Source organism: Engystomops pustulosus, chromosome 8 (genome assembly GCF_040894005.1).
Source record: "Engystomops pustulosus chromosome 8, aEngPut4.maternal, whole genome shotgun sequence".
In the NCBI taxonomy this organism is placed as follows: Eukaryota; Metazoa; Chordata; class Amphibia; order Anura; family Leptodactylidae; genus Engystomops; species Engystomops pustulosus.
In genome coordinates, this window is record NC_092418.1 from 3514289 (window position 1) to 3539517 (window position 25229).

A 25229-nucleotide genomic window follows, 5' to 3' on the forward strand; every position below is an offset into this window, starting at 1 on the left:
TAAGCCGCTCCAGGACCGCTCTCCCTCCACGGACAGCCGCTCCCGCCATCTCACACCACGCGGCCGGCAGCAACACTGTGCTCAGCAGGAGAGCGCTCAGCAGCTGGAGCGCACACACCAACAGCGCTCACGGTCCAGCTGCAGGAGCGCACACAGCAGCAGGAGCGCACCCAGGAGCAGGAGAGACCACAGCAGCAGCGCTCACAGCTACAGCACGCTGCTGTGAAGAGAGGAGCACGGAGCCGCACCGGGACTCCCTCACCCCGATCAACGGCAGCTCCAGGGAAGGAGAACAAGGCTGGACAGGACCGGGGTAAGTGCAATAGCCCTTGCAGCACCAGCCCCCAAGCCCACACACAGCTAAGGCTCCCGCCCATCACACCAACCCCTGCATTGGATCATATAGCCACCGCTCAGGGCCAGCGCTCCGTCACCAGATCCCTCACCCGCAACGCCACTCAGGGACAATGAGGAAAAATGGCCCCTCCACATAATACCCAGGGAGATAACTCCACTAAGAAAGGAGCAGGGGGGAAAGGAGACTCAGGCAACAGCCCCCCATCTAAACGCACCCTGTTCGGGTCCCCAGCTACATCACAGGCTGGCAAAAGAAATACCCACAACCAAGCTAATGGTAGAAAAGAGGCTCCTGATTACTTCACTTATCCAGATCCTGAGACTTCTCAGAGCCCATAGAGACCTGCAGCCTCACAGCCAGAGCATGCTGATGTACTAGTCAGCCTCCCCCCTCCTGAAGAAGCAGCGCTAGCCCTGAGAAGCCATCCAGAACTCCAGGCTCTACTAGCACTCCTCCCCTCAAAAAGGGACATGGATACATTAGCATCTGACCTAAAAGGCGCCTGGCGCCAAGACCTTCAAAAGGTCCAATCTGACGTATCATCCCTACAAGAAAGAGTAGACGAGCTGGAATCATTCAGAACAGAAATCTCCTCCACAATCCTGGAGCTACAAGCTGCTACTAGCACACAAGAAAGCCAACAGCGCCATCCAGCGGCCCAGCTAGACGATCTGGATAACAGAAACAGACGGAATAACATCCGTAGAGGAGGTCTACCAGAAGCAACTCATACACCTGATCTGATCCCCACACTCACAGGCATCTTCAATAGCCTCCTGGAACGGCAGGTCGATACTCCACTCGGATCTGACCACGATCACAGAGCTCTAAGAGCCAGAAGCTCGGATCCTTCTAGACCTCGAGATGTAATCTGCCGAATTCACTACTATGCCATTAAAGAACAAATCCTGCAAAAGGCACGCAACAAGGGGGAAATAGACTTTGATGGAGCAAAAATAACCCTTTTCCCAGATTTATCTCGGAGAACACTACGCCAGAGGGCCATGCTACGCCCACTACTCTCGCTCCTACAAGCCAGAAACATCAACTACAGGTGGGGGTTCCCCTTTGCTCTCCATGCCAAGAATGGCACCAAACAAGCAACACTAATCCATCCAGAGGATCTGCCAAGCTTCTTGGAAGAATTAAACCTACCACGCATATCCCTCCCCAACTGGGATGACCCTTTCACCGATCAAGATCCAAGACAGAATACAAGATCCCTGAGCTGGAACCAAAATTCCTCCATCAGATTCGGCACGCCACGACAGCAGAGACAAAGAGAACGAAGGATGCCATCATTAGAGAGACTTCAAGAAAGTTAAAGGAACTCTAATCTCAATCCACAAGCAGTAAGACATATCTGATCCACCTTTATTGATGTCTTTATTGATGTCCTTATTGCAGAAGACGATGTCAGCCATATACCTGACAGTTCAGTCTGTTCTGATTTAACTGTTCTTGTCATGGGAGGTCCTAGGTGTCCTCGCGAGCTCCCCATATTACATCACAACACCTATCGACGGGTTCTTCCAACCCTAAACTATTCAGACAAGGAGCCCGCGATCTCACCCGGGATCTCTCAAACCGCACTCCAATAATATATTTTTATTATCTGTTGTTAACAAAACCCCATACCAAATCCAAAGTGCTACATCACACATTCTTCCCCACACACAAACTCTAAATTATATATCGACTATATCCCTTAAGTTATCCACAGGCCCGGATAAATGACAATTGATAAAAAATAACTAACAACCTATAGATTGCACCCAACACTACAATAAACAAACAACCTAGACACAACCCCCCAATAGGCTTAACCGTAATAAGGCATTACGGTTCTTAAAATTGCGTAAACGCAACTCTCAACTAGATTTGTCCGACTTACCCTAGCTAAGTCTGTTTTTCACCTTTCCTGCCCTTCCCCAGCTTCCCTAAAATCGCTACCACCCAAGTCCAGGTACTCATCACAACCAAATCAAATAAAACAAAGAACAACTCCTAATCGGAAACAAAATGACCTCATCTTTAAAAATAACATCTTTCAACGCAAAAGGCCTTAACCAACCCGAGAAAAGGTCTAAGATTCTTTACACTATGCACAGACAAAAAGTTCATATTCTTTGTGTGCAAGAAACACACTTTAAAACGAACCATACCCCAAACATCAAAAACAGGTACTACCCAACATCCTACCACTGCACTAACCCAGAAGGGAAAACAAATCATACCCCAAACATCAAAAACAGGTACTACCCAACATCCTACCACTGCACAAACCCAGAAGGGAAAACAAAGGGAGTCTCAATTTTTTTTCACAAAAACATTCAATGCAAAGTGCAAGAAACCAAAATGGACAAACACGCCAGATAGATAGAGATATATATATATATATACATATGTATATCTCTAAGTGTGAAATACAAGGCACGCTATTCACCATCGCCAATATATACGCCCCGAACTCAGACCAGGCTAACTTTATCACACAAATGCTAGATGAGCTGTGTGCCTTCTCTAGAGGTTCATTAATCCTAGTAGGAGACTTTAATGTAGCACTTAACCCAACCTTAGACACCTCCTCAGGGAAATCCTCTGTCCCCTTCAATAAAATAAACAGAATAAGGAAATCCCTGCACAAAATGCAACTCTGTGACATATGCCAAAAGATATAGTGGGTAGCACAACCAAAAATACAATGGATGCATAAATATTTATAAACAATCTAGCTGAGAGACAAGATGCACCACAAGTTGCTCATACAATTCAAATATTTATTTATATCCAAACAAGAACAGAATCCAACATACATTTAAAATCATTTAAAACATGTAATGTACATGAAATAACAACCGGAGACCCCGGTATGGGTCTTCACAGTGAACACCCCCTGCTGTGAGTACTCAGTGGTCCTCAATAATCCCTACCACTCACTATTATGATTCTTGGTCAATGCATATGCCAGCAAAAAGTCTCTGCCATGAGGGTAATGAAGAAACTCTACAAGTGTGCTGATCAACACCTATGTTTGTTATAAAGTGCAAGTGCTAAGTGTTGAAGTGTGCAAAGTGCCAAAAAGTAGCAGCAGGAGTTTGCAAAAAGTGCAGATGCTAGTTACCAAATGCTGGCAGGCAGGCATACAGGTGGAGGGAGAAAGAAGCAGGGGTGTGCAGCTCCCCACGCGTTTCGTCGCTCTGGGCGACTTCCTCAGGGGTTTACAGCAGCACAATTGAACCTGCCTTAAATACCAGTACTCACCCCCTGTCCCACAATTTCGGCGTGTTACAAACTGCAATGCGCATGACCGGAAACGGAAGATTCCGAGACCGGAAGTAGGAAGGTACAATGATGCGCCTGAATGTCAATGTTATCCTGGTTACCGGCATCAACAGTTAGAAGTTTTGTGCGCACACGCGTGCGCCAGAATATTTATGCGCATGCGCCAGAATATTAAGTGCGTGCGCCAGAATATTAAGCGCGTGTGCCAGAATATTAAGCGCGTGCGCCAGAATCCAAAACCAAAAGGAATACATAAAACAAAGGAAAATGTCAAATTATGCGCATGCGCCCAATATAAATATAGCAGGCAATGAGTCCACTGTAAGAAACAGTCGGTGGTTGATGGTACACAAAAAAAAAAAGAAAAAAAAAAAGAAAAAACTTCTGACGACTTGTGCGCTTGCGCCCAGTAGAGATATAAAACACATGACAACAATATAGTATACTTAAATAAACCTGGTATCTAGACAATAAGGCTATTAACATGCAGTTGCAGTGTGTGGAAATTATTATTGAGCCGGTGGGTGGGGGTGAGCACTGAGTACAAGACAAGCGATAACATGTACAAACAACCAATAACTGAAAACATAACAATAAAACATGACATCTTGTTTGGAAGTTACAAGAAAAAGAAAAGAGAAGACCCTTGTTTCATGGGTAGTGAATGTAGCATATGGAAATGCTAGTACATGTTAAATATTAACAAGGGCTTCAAGGTACAAAAAGTAATATCATAGATAGGTTACCATTAGATATTATATATGACAGACCCAAAATTTCCCGGGTAGTCTGTGTATTGGCCCAGCCTTGACAGGACCTGCAAGAATGGGCCATGGGTCCAAGGGGTGATTAAGGACAGGACACCCAAATTGGGGTTCTCCAATGAACCCAATTGGTTTGGAAGAATTGGACCACCAAGGGCGTTGTAATCCTTGGCTCTCTACTGTAACGGTTCTATTCAAGGTTATTGAGGTACATATCAAGTTATCAGTGGAATTGAAGATCGTTCCATCAGCTATTCAGGTGCGGCTATTCTCCAGGGGATTGGGGTTCCCGCAAGGTGTATACTGCTGCAACTGTTCAGTGATGAGATTTTTGTTCAGGGTTGCCCGGCATCAGGTGTTTGGAGGGTCTTTCCAATCGCGTATATATCTGAGATAATGCATCAAGGCATAGAGGCAGCTCTTTTTATAGGGTTTCTGCTTGGAGAATAAGGAAGTTAAGCAAACCATTCAAAAAACAACCAAAACAACCAACGGAAGTGATGCAGTGAGGTAGGGGGCCATAAGGGCCCAAATTAGAGGGGACCCAAAAAATATCAATATGAAGGTCCAAAGAGCGTGATTAGTGTGTATGATGTACCCCAAAGGAAGGGAAGGGTAGGTGACTGTGTGGTGTAAATCCAGGACAGATGGGAGGGACGGAAATGAAAAATAATATATGATTGTGTAACACAAATTATAACCGTGATGTAGACCCGTGATGTAGCACCGTGATACACAACGACATAATTATAACAAATAGTGGTGTTCTTACCTTGATGAGCCGGGCAGGAATGACAGAAGATATATGTGTGTGACACAGACTATAACAGTGATAAAGGACAACATGGTGACAACAAATAATGGTGCTCTTACCTTGGTTTAGTTAGTGATTCAAGCTATCTTTGTTTGTAGAACCCTGAAAAAAGAAACTCCTCATTTAGCCCTCCGGGCGTAAGACAGCGTAACTTGTAAATCCACCTGGTTTCCCGTTTCAATAATTCAGGTGTGATGTTGCCTCCCCTGACATTGGGGTGGATCTTGTCCAGGGCAACCACTCTCATTCCCCTTGTTTTGCCCCCATGCTGCAGCCGAAAGTGTGTAGCCACTGATGTCAGTGCCTTACCTTTTTCAAAGTGCAACTGGGAATTGTTGATAGTTGACAAGTGTTGCTGAATGCGCTTTCTCAGCTCTTGTGTAGTTTGCCCAACATACACTTTGTGGCACGGGCAGATGATGGCATATACAACATTCTTGGATCTACAATTAATGTAATGGTGAAGCTTATATTTCCGTTGGTCCAGGGGATTTACAAATTCTCTTATGGCTTGCATGAATGGGCATACCGAACAGTCCCCACAGGGGAAAGATCCTTGCAACTTGATACCTCTTCTCAATGCCGTAGTAGGTCGGATAAAGTGGCTCCTGGTCAGTTGGTCTTTCAGATTTGGGGCCCTTTTGGCTATGAGTCTAGGTTTACTGTCGACATGGGGCCTCAACCTGGGCTCAGAGTACAGAATGTTCCAATATTTTCTCATAATGTTATGTATATCATCCCATTGGTTATTAAACCTCGTACAGATACCTGTCTTTGCTGTAGGTCCGGCTGGTTTAGGTTTGAGTAGGTCAACCCTTGGGGTATCCCGAGCTCTACGATAAGCCCTTGAGATAGTCTTTTTTGGATACTGTCTTTCCTTAAATCTTTCTGTTAGCTCTGCTGCATTTTTCCTGAAATCAACCTGTCGGGTACAATTCCTTCTCGTACGGATGAATTGTCCAACCGGGATCCCTTTCTTCAGGTGTCCAGGATGGAAGCTCCCAAAATGTAATAGGCTGTTAGTAGCCGTATCCTTCCTGTGCAAATCCATATGAAGATTATTATCCGAAAGGAAGATTTTTAAATCCAGGAATTCCACGGAGGTCTGTGAGAAGACAGAGGTGAGAACAATATTAAACGGGTTGTCATTAGAGATGAGCGAACATGCTCGTCCGAGCTTGATGCTCGGTCGAGCATTAGGGTACTCGAGACGGCTCGTTGCTCGGACGAGTATTTCCCCTGCTCGAGATCGAGCATTTAATTAAAAAAACACAGTGAAGAACAATGAAGAATAGAATAAAAACAGTGAACACAGGATCATTTAAGATAAAAACACAGTGCAGAACACAGTGCAGAATAGATTACAGATGTTCGGCACATCTGCTTACTTGTCGGGAGATACGCGCGGAACGGCGCGAACAAAATAGCATGTGAAGAACAATATATATGTGTGAAGAACACATTGCAGATGTATTTAAACATCTGCAATGTGTTCTTCACACACATATATATTGTTCTTCACATGCTATTTTGTTCGCGCCGTTCCGCGCGTATCTCCCGACAAGTAAGCAGATGTGCCGAACATCTGTAATCTATTCTGCACTGTGTTCTGCACTGTGTTTTTATCTTAAATGATCCTGTGTTCACTGTGTTCACTGTGTTCACTGTTTTTATTCTATTCTTCACTGTTCTTTACATCTGCTAACTTGTCGGGAGATAATATACGCGCGGAACAGTGAAGAATAGATCGCAGATGTTTGCAAATTATCAGAAGACATTCTTTTTCAATTAAATAACACATTTTATTCCCGAACCATGGTCCCTTTGAAAAATGCTCGGGTCTCCCATTGACTTCAATGGGGCTCGTTACTCGAAACGAGCACTCGAGCATCTGGAAATGTTCGGCTCGAGTAACGAGCACCCGAGCATTTTAGTGCTCGCTCATCTCTAGTTGTCATTCAAATTTCTCACAAATTGTTCACACACCTCCAGGGGCCCATCCCAAAGGAACACCACGTCATCGATAAATCGATGCCATCCCTTGACATGTAGGGTGAATTCCGGCGATGGGTACACCCGCGCATCCTCCCACCAACCCAAAAATAGGTTGGCGTAGGAGGGTGCGCAGCGTGCACCCATCGCCGTGCCCGACACCTGCCTGTAAAATTTGTGGTCAAACATGAAATAATTGTGTTTCAACACAAATTCTAACAGATCCAACAGAAAGGAGTCCAATCTCCTGTCCCCTGTTGAGCATTTGTCCAAAAAATATGCCACTGCTCGCAATCCATCCGTATGTGCAATATTCGAATACAGGGACTCGACGTCCAGGGTAACCAGCCAGGTGTCATTTGGCAAATGTGTATAAGTCATTTTTCCCATTAGATCAGTTGAGTCCCTAATATATGACGGAAGTGCGAGCACAAGTGGTTGCAGAAAAAAATCAAGGAACATACATGCTTTTTCGCAAAGGCCCCCAATCCCTGACACGATTGGCCTGCCCGGAGGGCAGGTCAGGGATTTATGGACCTTCGGAAGCATGTAAAAAGTAGGAATTACCGGTTGGGACACTGTCAAAAATGTATGTTCTTTTTTGGTGATTATGCCATATTTCAATGCTGCATCCACCAATGCCAGCAGCTTATTAAGAAAGACGGGTGTGGGATCAGAGGGAAGGGTGGAATAATAGGTGCTGTTTCCCAATTGTCTACCAGCCTCATTGACATAAAGTTCCGTGGGCCACAGCACTATATTCCCCCCCTTGTCCGCCTCTTTGATCAGAAAGGAGGTGTTACCTTTTAATTTCTTTATTGCCTGTCTTTCTTCTCTTGATAAATTTTCGCCTCTTCTCATATCTGTCCGCAGGTGTTCGATATCCATAGAAACACTGTCAAAGAAAGTTTGTAAGGCAGGAACTAAATTGAGATTTGGTGTCAACTGGGATGGATTTCTCAAGGGACAGGTTTTCCTACCTGTTTGGTTGAAGTCCTCATTTTCTTGTAAGAGGTCAAGTAGGTGCCCCAGTGTTTGTCGATCTTCTAGGGGAGCAGTATCCAAAATGGAGGGTTGGTGATATAAAACTTTAAAGGCCAGCTGTCTACAGAATAAAAAGACATCTTTGATAAGTTCAAATTTGTCGAGTCTTTGCATCGGTGCAAATGTTAGGCCTCTGCTCAGCACCGATGTTTCAATGCTGGAAAGGGAGTAATCCGATAAGTTGATAATTTGTAATTTGTTACCCCTATCTTTATCCGGCTGCCCCAAATTTATTGTTTCTTCGTTCTCTGTGGATGTTGCTGTTTGCCTCTCTTGTAGGCGGGGGACCTCTCCACATGCCGTAAGCCCCTTTTTCTGAGGTTCGGTGGGTCGTTTTTTCCCCCGTCTGACCTTCCTTCGTCGCTCGTGTCTGAGGATAAAAAATCCTCACTAGAGGAGGGTTCTGAGGATGGTAAATTTGGATTATTACTGTTTCTGAGGTTAAATCTGCGATTGCCCCTATGTGTCCACCTGTATGCCATGCCTTTATCGAAATCATTTTTGTCCCTACGTAGTTTGTCTCTTTTTACCTGTATCACTTCCTTCTCCAGGTTTTCAATTTTTTCTTTTAGTTGTACTTGGAAGGGTTGCACCAGAGTGGCCTGGTCAAAGTTAATCAATCTGGCTTCTAATTTTCTTATATTGTCCCTTGTTGTAGTTAATAATTCCTTATCACGGGTGAGTAAGATATGTGTCAAAATATTGGAACACTGTAGGAGACCTTTCTCCCAAGTATTTTTGAAGGTCTCATCAGGTTCCCATGAAGGGAAAATCTGAACCCTCAGACCACGAGGTGCTATATTCAGGCGGATGTATTCCTCCAAACTTCTAATGTTCCAATGAACCTTAGTTAAGGTTTTGTGTGCCTCAGTCAGTTCCCTTGTAATCAATCTAAATTCGTTGTCCCCTGTTTGTAACTCTGCGCCCGTATCCAACAAAGAACCCGTTTGGCTAGACCAGAGGGACTCCCGAGAGTTCAAGTCCATCTTTGTTGTATAATGAAATAAATCCCAAGTGGGAAATGTACGGTGTGCTCTATACCCAACAGAAAGACAGCCGCATGGACAGAGCGGTAGTCAACAACGCAATTTGCCAAAATGGACAAACACGCCAGATAGATAGAGATATATATATATACATATATATATCTCTAAGTGTGAAATACAAGGCACGCTATTCACCATCGCCAATATATACGTCCCGAACTCAGACCAGGCTAACTTTATCACACAAATGCTAGACGAGCTGTGTGCCTTCTCTAGAGGTTCATTAATCCTAGTAGGAGACTTTAATGTAGCACTTAACCCAACCTTAGACACCTCCTCAGGGAAATCCTCCGTCCCCTTCAATAAAATAAACAGAATAAGGAGATCCCTGCACAAAATGCAACTCTGTGACATATGGAGGCTACAAAACCCAGACAGAAAAGATTATACTTTCTACTCCGCAGTCCACAACTCGTATAGCAGAATAGATTATATCTTTGTACATCATAAACTTCTCACCACTGCCCATAGCTCCAAAATAGGATTGTCCTACCTATCAGACCATGTCCCTATTTACTGCTCACTAACATTACTCCCCCCAAAGCGTCCCGCATATAACTGGAGATTAAAGGGGTATTCCGGGAATATGAACATCTGACACAAAACCCCATAATGCTATAAATAAATGAGTACAACAATACTCAATGTCATTAGTCACAAAACGGAGCTTCAATAGTTTGATTTTATGATTTACAAAATTTATGGCCTCTCTAAAGTAGGTGGAGTTATCACCAAGATGGCCGCCACTGGAAACTCTCAGTAACTCCTCCTCCCTCTTATGCTCTGCTCCCAGTGATGATGTAACAGACTGTGCTGCTCTGTTACCATAGTAATGATGTGTAGCTGCCATCACCACCACTGTAGTGGTGATCACATGACCTGCCCAGGCAGCTGCAGGACATGTGATGTGGACATGTGACCGGCCCAGGCAGCTGCAGGACATGTGATGTGGACATGTGACCGGCCCAGGCAGCTGCAGGACATGAGATGTGGACATGTGACCGGCCCAGGCAGCTGCAGGACATGAGATGTGGACATGTGACCGGCCCAGGCAGCTGCAGGACATGTGATGTGGACATGTGACCGGCCCAGGCAGGAGCAGGACATGAGATGTGGACATGTGACCGGCCCAGGCAGCTGCAAGACATGTGATGTGGACATGTGACCGGCCCAGGCAGGAGCAGGACATGTGATGTGGACATGTGACCAGCCCAGACAGCTGCAGGACACGTGATGTGGACATGTGACCATCCCAGGCAGGAGCAGGACATGTGATGTGGACATGTGACCGGCCCAGGCAGGAGCAGGACATGTGATGTGGACATGTGACCGGCCCAGGCAGCTGCAGGACATGAGATGTGGACATGTGACCGGCCCAGGCAGCTGCAGGACATGTGATGTGGACATGTGACCGGCCCAGGCAGGAGCAGGACATGAGATGTGGACATGTGACCGGCCCAGGCAGCTGCAAGACATGTGATGTGGACATGTGACCGGCCCAGGCAGGAGCAGGACATGTGATGTGGACATGTGACCAGCCCAGACAGCTGCAGGACACGTGATGTGGACATGTGACCATCCCAGGCAGGAGCAGGACATGTGATGTGGACATGTGACCGGCCCAGGCAGGAGCAGGACATGTGATGTGGACATGTGACCGGCCCAGGCAGCTGCAGGACATGTGATGTGGACATGTGACCGGCCCAGGCAGCTGCAGGACATGTGATGTGGACATGTGACCGGCCCAGGCAGCTGCAGGACATGTGATGTGGACATGTGACCGGCCCAGGCAGCTGCAGGACATGTGATGTGGACATGTGACCGGCCCAGGCAGCTGCAGGACATGAGATGTGGACATGTGACCGGCCCAGGCAGCTGCAAGACATGAGATGTGGACATGTGACCGGCCCAGGCAGCTGCAGGACATGTGATGTGGACATGTGACCGGCCCAGGCAGGAGCAGGACATGAGATGTGGACATGTGACCGGCCCAGGCAGCTGCAAGACATGTGATGTGGACATGTGACCGGCCCAGGCAGGAGCAGGACATGTGATGTGGACATGTGACCAGCCCAGACAGCTGCAGGACACGTGATGTGGACATGTGACCATCCCAGGCAGGAGCAGGACATGTGATGTGGACATGTGACCGGCCCAGGCAGGAGCAGGACATGTGATCTGGACATGTGACCGGCCCAGGCAGCTGCAGGACATGTGATGTGGACATGTGACTGGCCCAGGCAGCTGCAGGACATGTGATGTGGACATGTGACCGGCCCAGGCAGCTGCAGGACATGAGATGTGGACATGTGACCGGCCCAGGCAGCTGCAGGACATGTGATGTGGACATGTGACCGGCCCAGACAGCTGCACGACATGTGATGTGGACATGTGACCAGCAGCCATCTTCTGTCCTGTGTCTGCTCTGCAACGGACCGCGCAGAGGAAATTAACGGACTGATTAAAGGGCCGGTAGCATTTTAATTCTTCATCACTGTGTATGTCATCAGCATTTTCTGCTAAGGGGAGCAAAATTTTAAATAACAACTAATTACACATTAGCTTATATTTTGAGTGCCCATTTGTATATGAATTATGCTGATTCCTGGAATACCCCTTTAAACGAATCTCTCTTAAAAGATCTCATCTGTCTAAATGAACTGAAACAACAATTCGCTAAGTTTGAAAATGATCACAAACTAGACACATCATGCCCTACCACGCTCTGGGAAACACTAAAAGGCTCTCTTAGGGGAATCCTAATGAAACACGGAGCGCGCTTAAAGCGCATGTCAGAACATAAGACTCAGAGCCTTTTAACGACCATCCAAAACTTAGAAAACAAACACAAACAGTCACTCCAATTAGCTTCCTTAAGAGAACTAACGCTAGCCAGACACAAACACAACACCATACTAGAGGCCAAACAAAAAAGACTATTTCAAATTTGCTCACGCTCAATCTACGAGTTGAGTAACAAACCGGGTAAATACCTGGCCAGAGCCCTTAGAGACAAAAAATCATATATATCATCAATCAAAACAAGCACCGGTCTCACCGCTCACAAACCCGAGGAAATAGCAAAATCATTTATGGAGTATTATTCAAAACTGTACAACCTCCCCCTCCCTCCGCCAACTTCACCCCTCCCTCTCCCCTCAAAACTTTACCACAATACATACAAGAGACTGCGTTACCCTCCATACCTCAGGAGGAACTGGATCAATTAGACGCTCCCTTCTCCTCAGAGGAGGTACAACAGATAATCTTAGCCCTCCCAAACGGCAAAAGCCCAGGTCCAGACGGATTCACAGCCATATTTTACAAAACATTAGTAGATGAAATAACACCCCCCATGTTACACACTTTCAATACGGTTTCCAATTCCGCCCAATTCCAACCAGCATTCTTACATGCCCACATCACATGACCCACAACTATGTCAAAGCTACCGTCCCATCTCATTAATTAACACTGACGCAAAAATATACGCCAAACTACTAGCAAAACGCCTCTCCCGCTTGCTGGAGTCCTTAGTCCACCCGGACCAAGTGGGGTTCATATCCACAAGAGAAGCGAGAGACAACACTCTAAAAACTTTCTCTCTCATACATCACGCCCAAAAAACTGACTCTCCATTACTACTCCTCTCCCTGGATGCAGAGAAGGCGTTCGACCGGGTAGACTGGGGATTCCTGGAAGCAACACTCAAACAAATAGGAAACAAATCAGAAACACCATGCTCTCCAAAATCAAAGCCCTATATAATCACCCCAAAGCCCAAATCAGAGTCAACGGCCTTTACTTCTCTCCATTCACAATAAGTAATGGGACCAGACAAGGTGCCCCCTCTCCCCACTCCTCTACGCATTAGTTATCGAACACTTACTGATATCCATCAGAAACCACCCAGAGATCCACGGTATACAGACAAAGAACACCTCCTACAAGTGCTCAGCATTCGCTGACGATGTGCTAATCTATCTCACGGACCCGGATAAATCTCTCCCACACTTAATGGAAGTATTACAAACCTTTGGCTACTTTAGCAACCACAAAATTAACATGACCAAAAGCACAGCAATAGGGTTTGGATGACACGACACCATTACGAACTCACTGCAAAAGAAATACCCGTTCACATGGGAAAAGGACTCCATCCCCTACCTGGGTGTCCAGATCACCTCTGGTGCAGACGCCATATACGCACATAATCATAAAAACTTCCTGATCTCTCTCCAAAACAATCTCACAAAATGGGGAAATAAAAAGATCTCCTGGATAGGGAGAATAAACTGCATAAAGATGACGGTCCTTCCAAAACTACTCTATCTATATCAAACAGTCCCCATCGCCCTTCCCAAAGTGTTCTTCAACAAACTGACAACTCTGATTAACCGATTCATCTGGTCCGCCTCTTCCCCTAGACTAGCCATAATGATACTGGTGCATAGGAAACTACAAGGAGGTCTTGGCCTTCCAGACGTCAAAGGTTACTTCTACGCAGTAAACCTTTCCCGAGTCCTAGATTGGTTCCACCAAGATTCCAAACTATGGGTTAAAATTGAAAACCAACTCTCCCCTTTCCCTCTGGCGGGAATACCCTGGTCCTCACACTCACTCCTCACACCGCACCACCTAAACAACCTCCCCATCACAGCAGCTCAAACCATGAAGACAATAAATAGACCCCCAGAAACGGTCAAACTTACAGAACCCTATGGCCCTCACCCCAATCACAGATAACCCAGACTTCCCACCAGGTCTTGCACATGACTTCTTAGTACCAATGAGAACACAAGACAAACCCCTCAGGTTTAATAAACGGTCTTAAATCCCTCTACACTAATCCCACTAGAGGATCTCAAGAAAGCGCCTCATCCTTACCCAAAACCAAATGGGAATACATGCAGCTCACAAACTTCTATAACAGACACAAATCTAAACTTAACCTGCACAGAGACTTAACACCCTTTGAAGAGCTCTGCCTCTCATCCTCTCCAGTACCGCACTCGATATCAGCAATATACAACCTGCTACTGGACAACTGGTCAATCCCTCACATTCCATACAAAGAATCATGGGAGAAGGAACTTAACATCTCACTCACCAGTGACGACTGGTCCAGAGCTCTCCTCCGCACGCACAAATTATCACCAGCGGTCAAATCACAAGAGACAAATTTCAAAATCATTTCTAGATGGTATTGGGTCCCGACCAAACTCCACAAAATGTGAGAGTATGTAAGATTCTCAGATATCCTGGATTATAAAATCCCAAACGACCCATCGTACTACTACTCTCCATCCGTACTACTGCCCTCCATCCGTACTACTGCTCTCCATCCGTACTACTACTCTCCATCCGTACTACTGCTCTCCATCCGTACTACTGCTCTCCATCTGTACTACTACTCTCCATCCGTACTACTGCTCTCCATCCGTACTACTGCTCTCCATCTGTACTACTACTCTCCATCCGTACTACTGCTCTCCATCAGTACTACTACTCTCCATCCGTACTACTACTCTCCATCCGTACTACTGCTCTCCATCCGTACTACTACTCTCCATCCGTACTACTGCTCTCCATCTGTACTACTACTCTCCATCCGTACTACTGCTCTCCATCCGTACTACTGCTCTCCATCCGTACTACTACTCTCCATCCGTACTACTGCTCTCCATCCGTACTACTGCTCTCCATCAGTACTACTGCTCTCCATCCGTACTACTGCTCTCCATCAGTACTACTACTCTCCATCCGTACTACTACTCTCCATCCGTACTACTGCTCTCCATCCGTACTACTACTCTCCATCCGTACTACTGCTCTCCATCCGTACTACTGCTCTCCATCAGTACTACTACTCTCCATCCGTACTACTACTCTCCATCCGTACTACTGCTCTCCATCCGTACTACTACTCTCCATCCGTACTACTACTCTCCATCCGTACTACTGCTCTCCATCCGTACTACTGCTCTCCATCAGTACTACTGCTCTCCATCCGTACTACTGCTCTCCATCAGTACTACTACTCTCCATCCGTACTACTACTCTCCATCCGTACTACTGCTCTCCATCCGTACTACTACTCTCCATCCGTACTACTGCTCTCCATCCGTACTACTGCTCTCCATCAGTACTACTGCTCTCCATCCGTACTACTACTCTCCATCTGTATTACTGCTCTCCATCCGTACTACTACTCTCCATCCGTACTACTGCTCTCCATCCGTACGACTACTCTCCATCCGTACTACTGCTCTCCATCCGTACTACTACTCTCCATCCGTACTACTGCTCTCCATCCGTACTACTGCTCTCCATCCGTACTACTGCTCTCCATCCGTACTACTACTCTCCATCCGTACTACTGCTCTCCATCCGTACTACTACTCTCCATCCGTACTACTACTCTCCATCCGTACTACTGCTCTCCATCCGTACTACTGCTCTCCATCCGTACTACTGCTCTCCATCCGTACTACTACTCTCCATCCGTACTACTACTCTCCATACGTACTACTGCTCTCCATCCGTACTACTGCTCTCCATCAGTACTACTACTCTCCATCCGTACTACTACTCTCCATCCGTACTACTGCTCTCCATCAGTACTACTACTCTCCATCCGTACTACTGCTCTCCATCCGTACTACTACTCTCCATCCGTACTAGTGCTCTCCATCAGTACTACTACTCTCCATCCGTACTACTACTCTCCATCCGTACTACTGCTCTCCATCAGTAGAACTACTCTCCATCCGTACTACTGCTCTCCATCCGTACTACTACTCTCCATCCGTACTACTGCTCTCCATCCGTACTACTACTCTCCATCCGTACTACTGCTCTCCATCCGTACTACTGCTCTCCATCCGTACTACTACTCTCCATCCGTACTACTGCTCTCCATCCGTACTACTACTCTCCATCCGTACTACTGCTCTCCATCCGTACTACTGCTCTCCATCCGTACTACTACTCTCCATCCGTACTACTGCTCTCCATCCGTACTACTACTCTCCATCCGTACTACTGCTCTCCATCCGTACGACTACTCTCCATCCGTACTACTGCTCTCCATCCGTACGACTACTCTCCATCCGTACTACTACTCTCCATCCGTACTACTGCTTTCTATTTTTCCCACCATCCTCCATTACTTACACCAATGTTATGACGTTCTCACTCAGATTCTTATGAAGCGCGGAGGGTTCTGTTATTGTGCGGATAATACAATGGCGACATCTAATAGTGACTTATTATCTCATTATCTTGGGTTATGGATATATAGTTATTAGAGATGAGCGAACACTAAAATGCTCGGGTGCTCGTTATTCGAGACGAACTTTTCCCGATGCTCGAGTGCTTGTCTCGAATAACGAACCCCATTGAAGTCAATGGGAGACTCGAGCATTTTTCAAGGGGACCAAGGCTCTGCACAGGGAAGCTTGGCCAAACACCTGGAAACCTCAGAAAAGGATGGAAACACCACGGAAATGGACAGGAAACAGCAGGGGCAGCATGCATGGATGCCTCTGAGGCTGCTTAATCGCACCATTATGCCAAAATTATGGGCAACAGCATGGCCATGACAGAGTGACAGAATGAAGCCAGAGTGACAGAATGAAGCTAGATAGCATCTAAAACATCCAATAATTGACCCTGACACTATAGGGGACGGCATGCAGAGGCAGCGGCAGCAGGCTAGAGAGTGGCATGGCGACATACCCTAATTGGACTCAGGCTTCAAACCAATGGGTGGCAGAGAGGAACCAAAGGAGGTGAGCAAGAAGCGCTCAAATAATATCGGTACATGATAAAAGTTTGCCAGTATATTTTGTGGATTACACAGCAGGGTGGCGACAAAGTTAACATGGAAGCCATGAAAACAACCCAAAATTCTGCCTGACACAGCTCGTTTGATAAGGGGACCATGTATGGAGGCAGTGAACTAGTAGTAGATTAAAGGTGCTGCAGTTAAAACTATGTTAGTTGGATCTTGGCATGGAGCTGGCGCTCCGCTGCCAGGCGAGCTTTCGCCAATCCAAGCCCCTGTCTATAGGCTACTCCCCAAACAGCACTTCTAAGAACCTTTTGTATAAGATCAAGTGTAGTAGCGTTCTTATAAGTTTAGGATATGCCGGGTGAGGGGAATGTAAACAGCTGCGCAAGAAGCGCTGAAATAATATCCGTAAATGGTAAAAGTTTGCCAGTATATTTTGTGGATAACACAGCAGGGTGGCGACAAAGTTAACAACTTTGATGTGGAATCCATGAAAACAACCCAAATTTCTGCCTGACACACCTCGTTTGATAAAGGGACGATGTATGGAGGCAGCTATATGGACGACTTTTGGAGGTAGCAATGGAGACAACGTGTAGAGGCTGCTATGGAGACAATTTAATTTGGATAGTGCCTGTATGTGGCAGTCCCAAACATTTTTCAAACCAGAGGAGCAGGTAGGTGGCCCTCCAGTAAAATGGAATAGATTGAGTGCCTGTATGTGGCAGTCCCAAAAATTGTTCAAACCAGAGGAGCAGGTAGGTGGCCCTCCAGTAAAATGGAATAGATTGAGTGCCTGTATGTGGCAGTCCCAAAAATGTTTCAAACCAGAGGAGCAGGTAGGTGGCCCTGCAGTAAAATGGAATAGATTGAGTGCCTGTATGTGGCAGTCCCAAACATTTTTCAAACCAGAGGAGCAGGTAGGTGGCCCTCCAGTAAAATGGAATAGATTGAGTGCCTGTATGTGGCAGTCCCACAAATTGTTCAAACCAGAGGAGCAGGTAGGTGGCCCTCCAGTAAAATGGAATAGATTGAGTGCCTGTATGTGGCAGTCCCAAAAATTGTTCAAACCAGAGGAGCAGGTAGGTGGCCCTCCAGTAAAATGGAATAGATTGAGTGCCTGTATGTGGCAGTCCCAAAAATGTTTCAAACCAGAGGAGCAGGTAGGTGGCCCTCCAGTAAAATGGAATAGATTGAGTGCCTGTATGTGGCAGTCCCAAACATTTTTCAAACCAGAGGAGCAGGTAGGTGGCCCTCCAGTAAAATGGAATAGATTGAGTGCCTGTATGTGGCAGTCCCAAAAATTGTTCAAACCAGAGGAGCAGGTAGGTGGCCCTGCAGTAAAATGGAATAGATTGAGTGCCTGTATGTGGCAGTCCCAAAAATTGTTCAAACCAGAGGAGCAGGTAGGTGGCCCTGCAGTAAAATGGAATAGATTGAGAGCCTGTATGTGGCAGTCCCAAAAATGTTTCAAACCAGAGGAGCAGGTAGGTGGCCCTGCAGTAAAATGGAATAGATTGAGTGCCTGTATGTGGCAGTCCCAAACATTTTTCAAACCAGAGGAGCAGGTAGGTGGCCCTCCAGTAAAATGGAATAGATTGAGTGCCTGTATGTGGCAGTCCCACAAATTGTTCAAACCAGAGGAGCAGGTAGGTGGCCCTCCAGTAAAATGGAATAGATTGAGTGCCTGTATGTGGCAGTCCCAAAATTTTTTTAAAACAGAGGACCGGGTAGGTGGCCCTCCAGAAAAATGGAATAGATTGAGTGCCTGTATGTGGCACTCACAAAAATTGTTTCAAACAGAGGACCGGGTAGGTGGCCCTCCAGAAAAATTAAATGCATGAAGTACTATAGCAAGAGCCAGTGGGCCCTGTCAAAAAATAGCCAGTTTCCTCTGCTTTACTGTACAAAGAGGAGGAGAAGGAGGAAAATGAGGAGGAGGAGGAGTGGATCAATTATTCAGGTTGAGCTTCCTTCACCTGGTGGAGATTGGAAATTCTGAGAAATCCAGCCTTTATTCATTTTAATAAGCGTCAGCCTGTCAGCGCTGTCAGTCGACAGGCGTGTACGCTTATCGGTGATGATGCCACCAGCTGCACTGAAAACCCGCTCGGACAAGACGCTAGCGGCAGGGCAGGCAAGAACCTCCAAGGCGTACAGCGCCAGTTCGTGCCACATGTCCAGCTTTGAAACCCAGTAGTTGTAGGGAGCTGTGTGATCATTTAGGACGATGGTATGGTCAGCTACGTACTCCCTCACCATCTTTCTGTAAGGATCAGCCCTACTCTGCCGAGACTGGGGACAGGTGACAGTGTCTTGCTGGGGTGACATAAAGCTGGCAAAAGCCTTGTAATGCGTACCCTTGCCAGTGCTGGACAAGCTGCCTGCTCGCCTACTCTCCCTCGCTACTTGTCCCGCAGAACTACGCACTCTGCCGCTAGCGCTGTCAGAAGGGAAATACTGTTTCAGCTTGTGCACCAGGGCCTGCTGGTATTCATGCATTCTCACACTCCTTTCCTCTGCAGGGATGAGAGTGGGAAGATTTTGCTTGTACCGTGGGTCCAGGAGAGTGAACACCCAGTAATCGGTGCTGGAATAAATTCTTTGAACGCGAGGGTCACGGGATAGGCAGCCTAGCATGAAATCTGCCATATGCGCCAGAGTACCAACGCGTAAGAATTCACTCCCCTCACTGGCCTGACTGTCCATTTCCTCCTCCTCCAACTCCTCTTCTTCTGCCCATACACGCTGAACAGTGAAGGTCTGAGCAATGCTCCCCTCTTGTGTCTCGCCAACATTCTCCTCCTCTTCCTCCTCATCCTCCTCCACCTCCACCTCCTCCGATATGCGCTGAGAAACAGACCTGAGGGTGCTTTGGCTATCAACAAGGGAATATTCTTCCCCTGTCTCTTGTGACGAGCGCAAAGCTTCCGACTTCATGCTGACCAGAGAGTTTTTCAACAGGCCAAGCAGCGGGATGGTGAGGCTGATGATGGCGGCATCGCCACTGACCATCTGTGTTGACTCCTCAAAGTTACTCAGCACCTGACAGATATCAGACATCCACGTCCACTCCTCATTGTAGACTTGAGGAAGCTGACTGACCTGACTACCAGTTCTGGTGGAAGTTGACATCTGGCAGTCTACAATCGCTCTGCGCTGCTGGTAAACTCTGGATAACATGGTCAGTGTTGAATTCCACCTCGTGGGCACGTCGCACAACAGTCGGTGAGCGGGCAGTTGGAGGCGGCGCTGCGCTGCCCTGAGAGTGGCAGCATCTGGGCTGGACTTCCTGAAATGCGCACAGATGCGGCGCACCTTCGTGAGCAAATCAGACAGATTGGGGTATGTCTTGAGGAAACGCTGAACTATCAGATTTAACACATGGGCCAGGCATGGCACATGTGTCAGTCTGCCGAGTTGCAGAGCCGCCACCAGGTTACGGCCGTTGTCACACACAACCATTCCCGGCTTGAGGTTCAGCGGTGCCAGCCACAGATCAGTCTGCGCCGTGATGCCCTGTAATAGCTCTTGGGCGGTGTGCCTTTTGTCGCCTAGGCTCAGCAGTTTGAGCACCGCCTGCTGTCGCTTAGCGACGGCACTGCTGCTGTGCCTAGAGCTACCGACTGATGGCGCCGTGCCCACGGATGGTAGTTCGGAGGAGGAGGTGGAGGAGGGGTGGGAGGAGGAGGAGGCATAGTAGGCCTGAAACACCTGGACCGAGGTAGGCCCCGCAATCCTCGGCGTCGGCAGTATATGAGCAGCCCCAGGGTCAGACTCGGTCCCAGCCTCCACCAAGTTAACCCAATGTGCCGTCAGCGATATATAGTGGCCCTGCCCGGCAGCACTCGTCCACGTGTCCGTGGTCAGGTGGACCTTGTCAGAAACGGCGTTGGTCAGGGCACGGATGATGTTGTCTGACACGTGCTGGTGCAGGGCTGGGACGGCACATCGGGAAAAGTAGTGGCGGCTGGGGACCGAATACCGAGGGGCGGCCGCCGCCATGAGGTTGCGAAAGGCCTCGGTCTCTACTAGCCTATAGGGCAGCATCTCCAGGCTAAGCAATCTGGAGATGTGCACATTAAGGGCTTGGGCGTGCGGGTGGGTTGCACTATATTTGCGTTTCCGCTCCAGCGTCTGGGGTATGGAGAGCTGAACACTGGTGGATGCTGTGTAGGATCGTGGAGGCGACGATGGGGTTTTTGTGGCAGGGTCCTGGGCAGGGGGCTGACTAGCAGCTGACACAGGGGAAGGAGCAGTGGTGTGCACGGCCGGAGGTGAACGGGCTTGTTGCCACTGAGTGGGGTGCTTAGCATTCATATGCCTGCGCATACTGGTGGTAGTTAAGCTAGTAGTGGTGGAACCCCTGCTGAGCCTGGTTTGGCAAATGTTGCACACCACAGTCCGTCGGTCATCCGGTGTTTCCTTAAAGAACCTCCAGACTTCTGAAGATCTAGCCCTCGCCGCAAGAGCCCTCGCCACGGGAGCTTCACTAGTTGACACATTTGGCGCTGATGCACCAGCTCTGGCCCTGCCTCTCTGTCTGGCCCCACCACTGCCTCTTCCAACCTGTTCTGGTCGAGGACTCTCCTCCGTCTCAGAAGCACTGTGTTCACCCGGCCTCTCAACCCAGCTTGGGTCTGTCACCTCATCATCCTCCGATCCCTCAGTCTGCTCCCCCCTCGGACTTCCTGCCCTGACAACAACTTCCCCACTGTCTGACAACCGTGTCTCCTCATCGTCGGACACCTCTTTACACGCTTCCACTACGTCAAGAAGGTCATCATCACCCACAGACTGTGACTGGTGGAAAACCTGGGCATCGGAAAATTGCTCAGCAGCAACCGGACAAGTGGTTTGTGACTGTGGGAAGGGTCCAGAAAACAGTTCCTCAGAGTATGCCGGTTCAAATGGCAAATTTTCCTGGGAGGGGGCAGACTGGGGGGGAGGAGGCTGAGGTGCAGGAGCTGGAGGAGTGGCGATTTCGGTGACATGGGTGGACTGCGTGGAAGACTGACTGGTGGTGGACAAATTGCTCGAAGCATTGTCAGCAATCCACGACATCACCTGTTCGCACTGTTCTGGCCTCAACAGTGCTCTACCACGAGTCCTAGTAACTTCAGACATGAACCTAGGGAGTGTAGCTCTGCGGCGTTCCCCTGCTCCCTCATCAGCAGGTGGTGTCTCACCCCGCCCAGGACCACGGCCTCTGACCCCTGCAGTAGTTGGACGCCCACGTCCCCGCCCTCGTCCTCTACCCCTAGCCCTCGGGTTAAACATTTTTAAAATGAGAGTTATAACTTTATTTTTTTTTTAACTTTTTTTTGTTTTTTTTTGTGTTTTTTGTTTTTTTTTGTGTTTTTTGTTTTTTTTGTGTTTTTTGTTTTTTTTTGAGTTTTTAAAACCAAACAATGCTATCCTATTGCTATGGCTATTTTCTAGCCAAGTATCAAAGCACACTACTATGCCAGATGAGATGACACTGAGTTAGTGCCTAATTGAAATCCAACCCCTACTAAATTTTCCCACTTCGGTCTTTGCTATGGATATGTGCGTCACTAAGTGCAGAACACAGCGGTCGCAAGTCTCACTACAAATTGCTCAGAATTGGCTAGTACATGCACTGCAGAAAGTACAGCCACCAGCAGATCAACCAGAAATCAAATATATAGAACGCTACTGTACGCGTAAGTAAGCTCTTTGTATTCTCCTATGGCTATTTTCTAGCCAAGTATCAAAGCACACTACTATGCCAGATGAGATGACACTGAGTTAGTGCCTAATTGAAATCCAACCCCTACTAAATTTTCCCACTTCGGTCTTTGCTATGGATATGTGCGCCACTAAGCGCAGAACACAGCGGTCGCAAGTCTCACTACAAATTGCTCAGAATTGGCTAGTACATGCACTGCAGAAAGTACAGCCACCAGCAGATCAACCAGAAATCAAATATATAGAACGCTACTGTAGGCGTAAGTAAGCTCTTTGTATTCTCCTATGGCTATTTTCTAGCCAAGTATCAAAGCACACTACTATGCCAGATGAGATGACACTGAGTTAGTGCCTAATTGAAATCCAACCCCTACTAAATTTTCCCACTTCGGTCTTTGCTATGGATATGTGCGTCACTAAGCGCAGAACACAGCGGTCGCAAGTCTCACTACAAATTGCTCAGAATTGGCTAGTACATGCACTGCAGAAAGTACAGCCACCAGCAGATCAACCAGAAATCAAATATATAGAACGCTACTGTACGCGTAAGTAAGCTCTTTGTATTCTCCTATGGCTATTTTCTAGCCAAGTATCAAAGCACACTACTATGCCAGATGAGATGACACTGAGTTAGTGCCTAATTGAAATCCAACCCCTACTAAATTTTCCCACTTCGGTCTTTGCAATGGATATATGCGTCACTAAGCGCAAAACACAGCGGTCGCAAGTCTCACTACAAATTGCTCACAATTGGCAAGTACATGCACTGCAGAAAGTACAGCCACCAGCAGATCAACCAGAAATCAAATATATAGAACGCTACTGTACGCGTAAGTAAGCTCTTTGTATTCTCCTATGGCTATTTTCTAGCCAAGTATCAAAGCACACTACTATGCCAGATGAGATGACACTGAGTTAGTGCCTAATTGAAATCCAACCCCTACTAAATTTTCCCACTTCGGTCTTTGCTATGGATATGTGCATCACTAAGCGCAGAACACAGCGGTCGCAAGTCTCACTACAAATTGCTCAGAATTGGCAAGTACATGCACTGCAGAAACTACAGCCACCAGCAGATCAACCAGAAATCAAATATATAGAACGCTACTGTAGGCGTAAGTAAGCTCTTTGTATTCTCCTATGGCTATTTTCTAGCCAAGTATCAAAGCACACTACTATGCCAGATGAGATGACACTGAGTTAGTGCCTAATTGAAATCCAACCCCTACTAAATTTTCCCACTTCGGTCTTTGCTATGGATATGTGTGCCACTAAGAGCTAAACACAACGGTAGCAAGTCCCCCTGCTAATTCCTCACAATATGGTACTAGATGCAAATTAAAATAAAAAAAGTAGAACGCTATTGTAGCCCTAAGAAGGGCTGTTGGGTTCTTGGAGAATCACTCCTGCCTAACAGTAAGCTAATAGAACAGCCTAACGCTTTCCCTGACCAGCAGCAGCTCTCTCCCTAGCGGCATCCAGAGACAGAATGATCCGAGCAGCGCGGCCAGCGGCTAGTCTATCCCAGGGTCACCTGATCTGGCCAGCCAACCACTGCTATCCACGTGTAAGGGTACCACGTCATGCTGGGTGGAGTGCAGAGTCTCCTGGCTTGTGATTGGCTCTGTTTCTGGCCGCCAAAAAGCAAAACGGCGGGAGCTGCCATTTTCTCGAGCGGGCGAAGTATTCGTCCGAGCAACGAGCAGTTTCGAGTACCCTAATGCTCCAACCAGCATCAAGCTCGGACGAGCATGTTCGCTCATCTCTAATAGTTATGTATTTGTGTTACCATTGTATAAGGAGCACACAGTGATAGATCTGTGTGATGCTCAGTGCAATATTCTGCAAATAATATTTGGTGTCCCCTGTGGATATAACATTCCCTCTGCTGCATATTTTGGTGAATATCCACATGTGGGGTCTGTATAAATATGAAAGTAGATTTTCTTTATATAAGTATCTGGATTTGTACATATTTTAGAAGAAACTTTGAATTTTCATGCAATTTTTGCATTTTATTGCTCTTTGCTGCAAAGTTGCATGAAGGTGGCGGTGTGTATGAATGAAAAAGTTATTCTTGCTTACATTTTTGGATTTCTGGAGAAATTAGATTTTGACAGAATAGGAGCTTTTTATTTTCTGTGTTATATATTTAAACACATTTGTGGAAAGCGACCAAATATGTCACGGTTTTTGTTTTAGCATTTTTGGGAGTGTAAATTCTTGATGTTGTGGATTGTGGTTTATAAAAATCTGCTCACTTTGTCTTATTATTTTTAAATCCCTATTTGTGCGTAAATCTCCGCTTCCATGTGATTTTTTCAATGCACTTTTTGGTTAATAATTTGTGTTTGTCACAAAGTTGCATGAGGGCGCTCCAGGCTGTCAACAGGTTATTGAGGCAAATGTATCGCCTGGT

General features: G+C 47.0%; 1 protein-coding gene across 1 annotated transcript in view; it reads left to right on the forward strand.

Moving 5' to 3' along the window:
• LOC140075759 (uncharacterized) overlaps positions 1–25229 on the forward strand; it is a 26833-nt gene continuing 1604 nt past the window's right edge. The window contains exon 1 of the mRNA XM_072122035.1: positions 1–1710. Within this exon, the coding sequence (XP_071978136.1) occupies positions 829–1683 (855 nt within the window). The 5' untranslated portion in view covers positions 1–828 and the 3' untranslated portion in view covers positions 1684–1710. The remainder of the gene's footprint in view (positions 1711–25229) is intronic.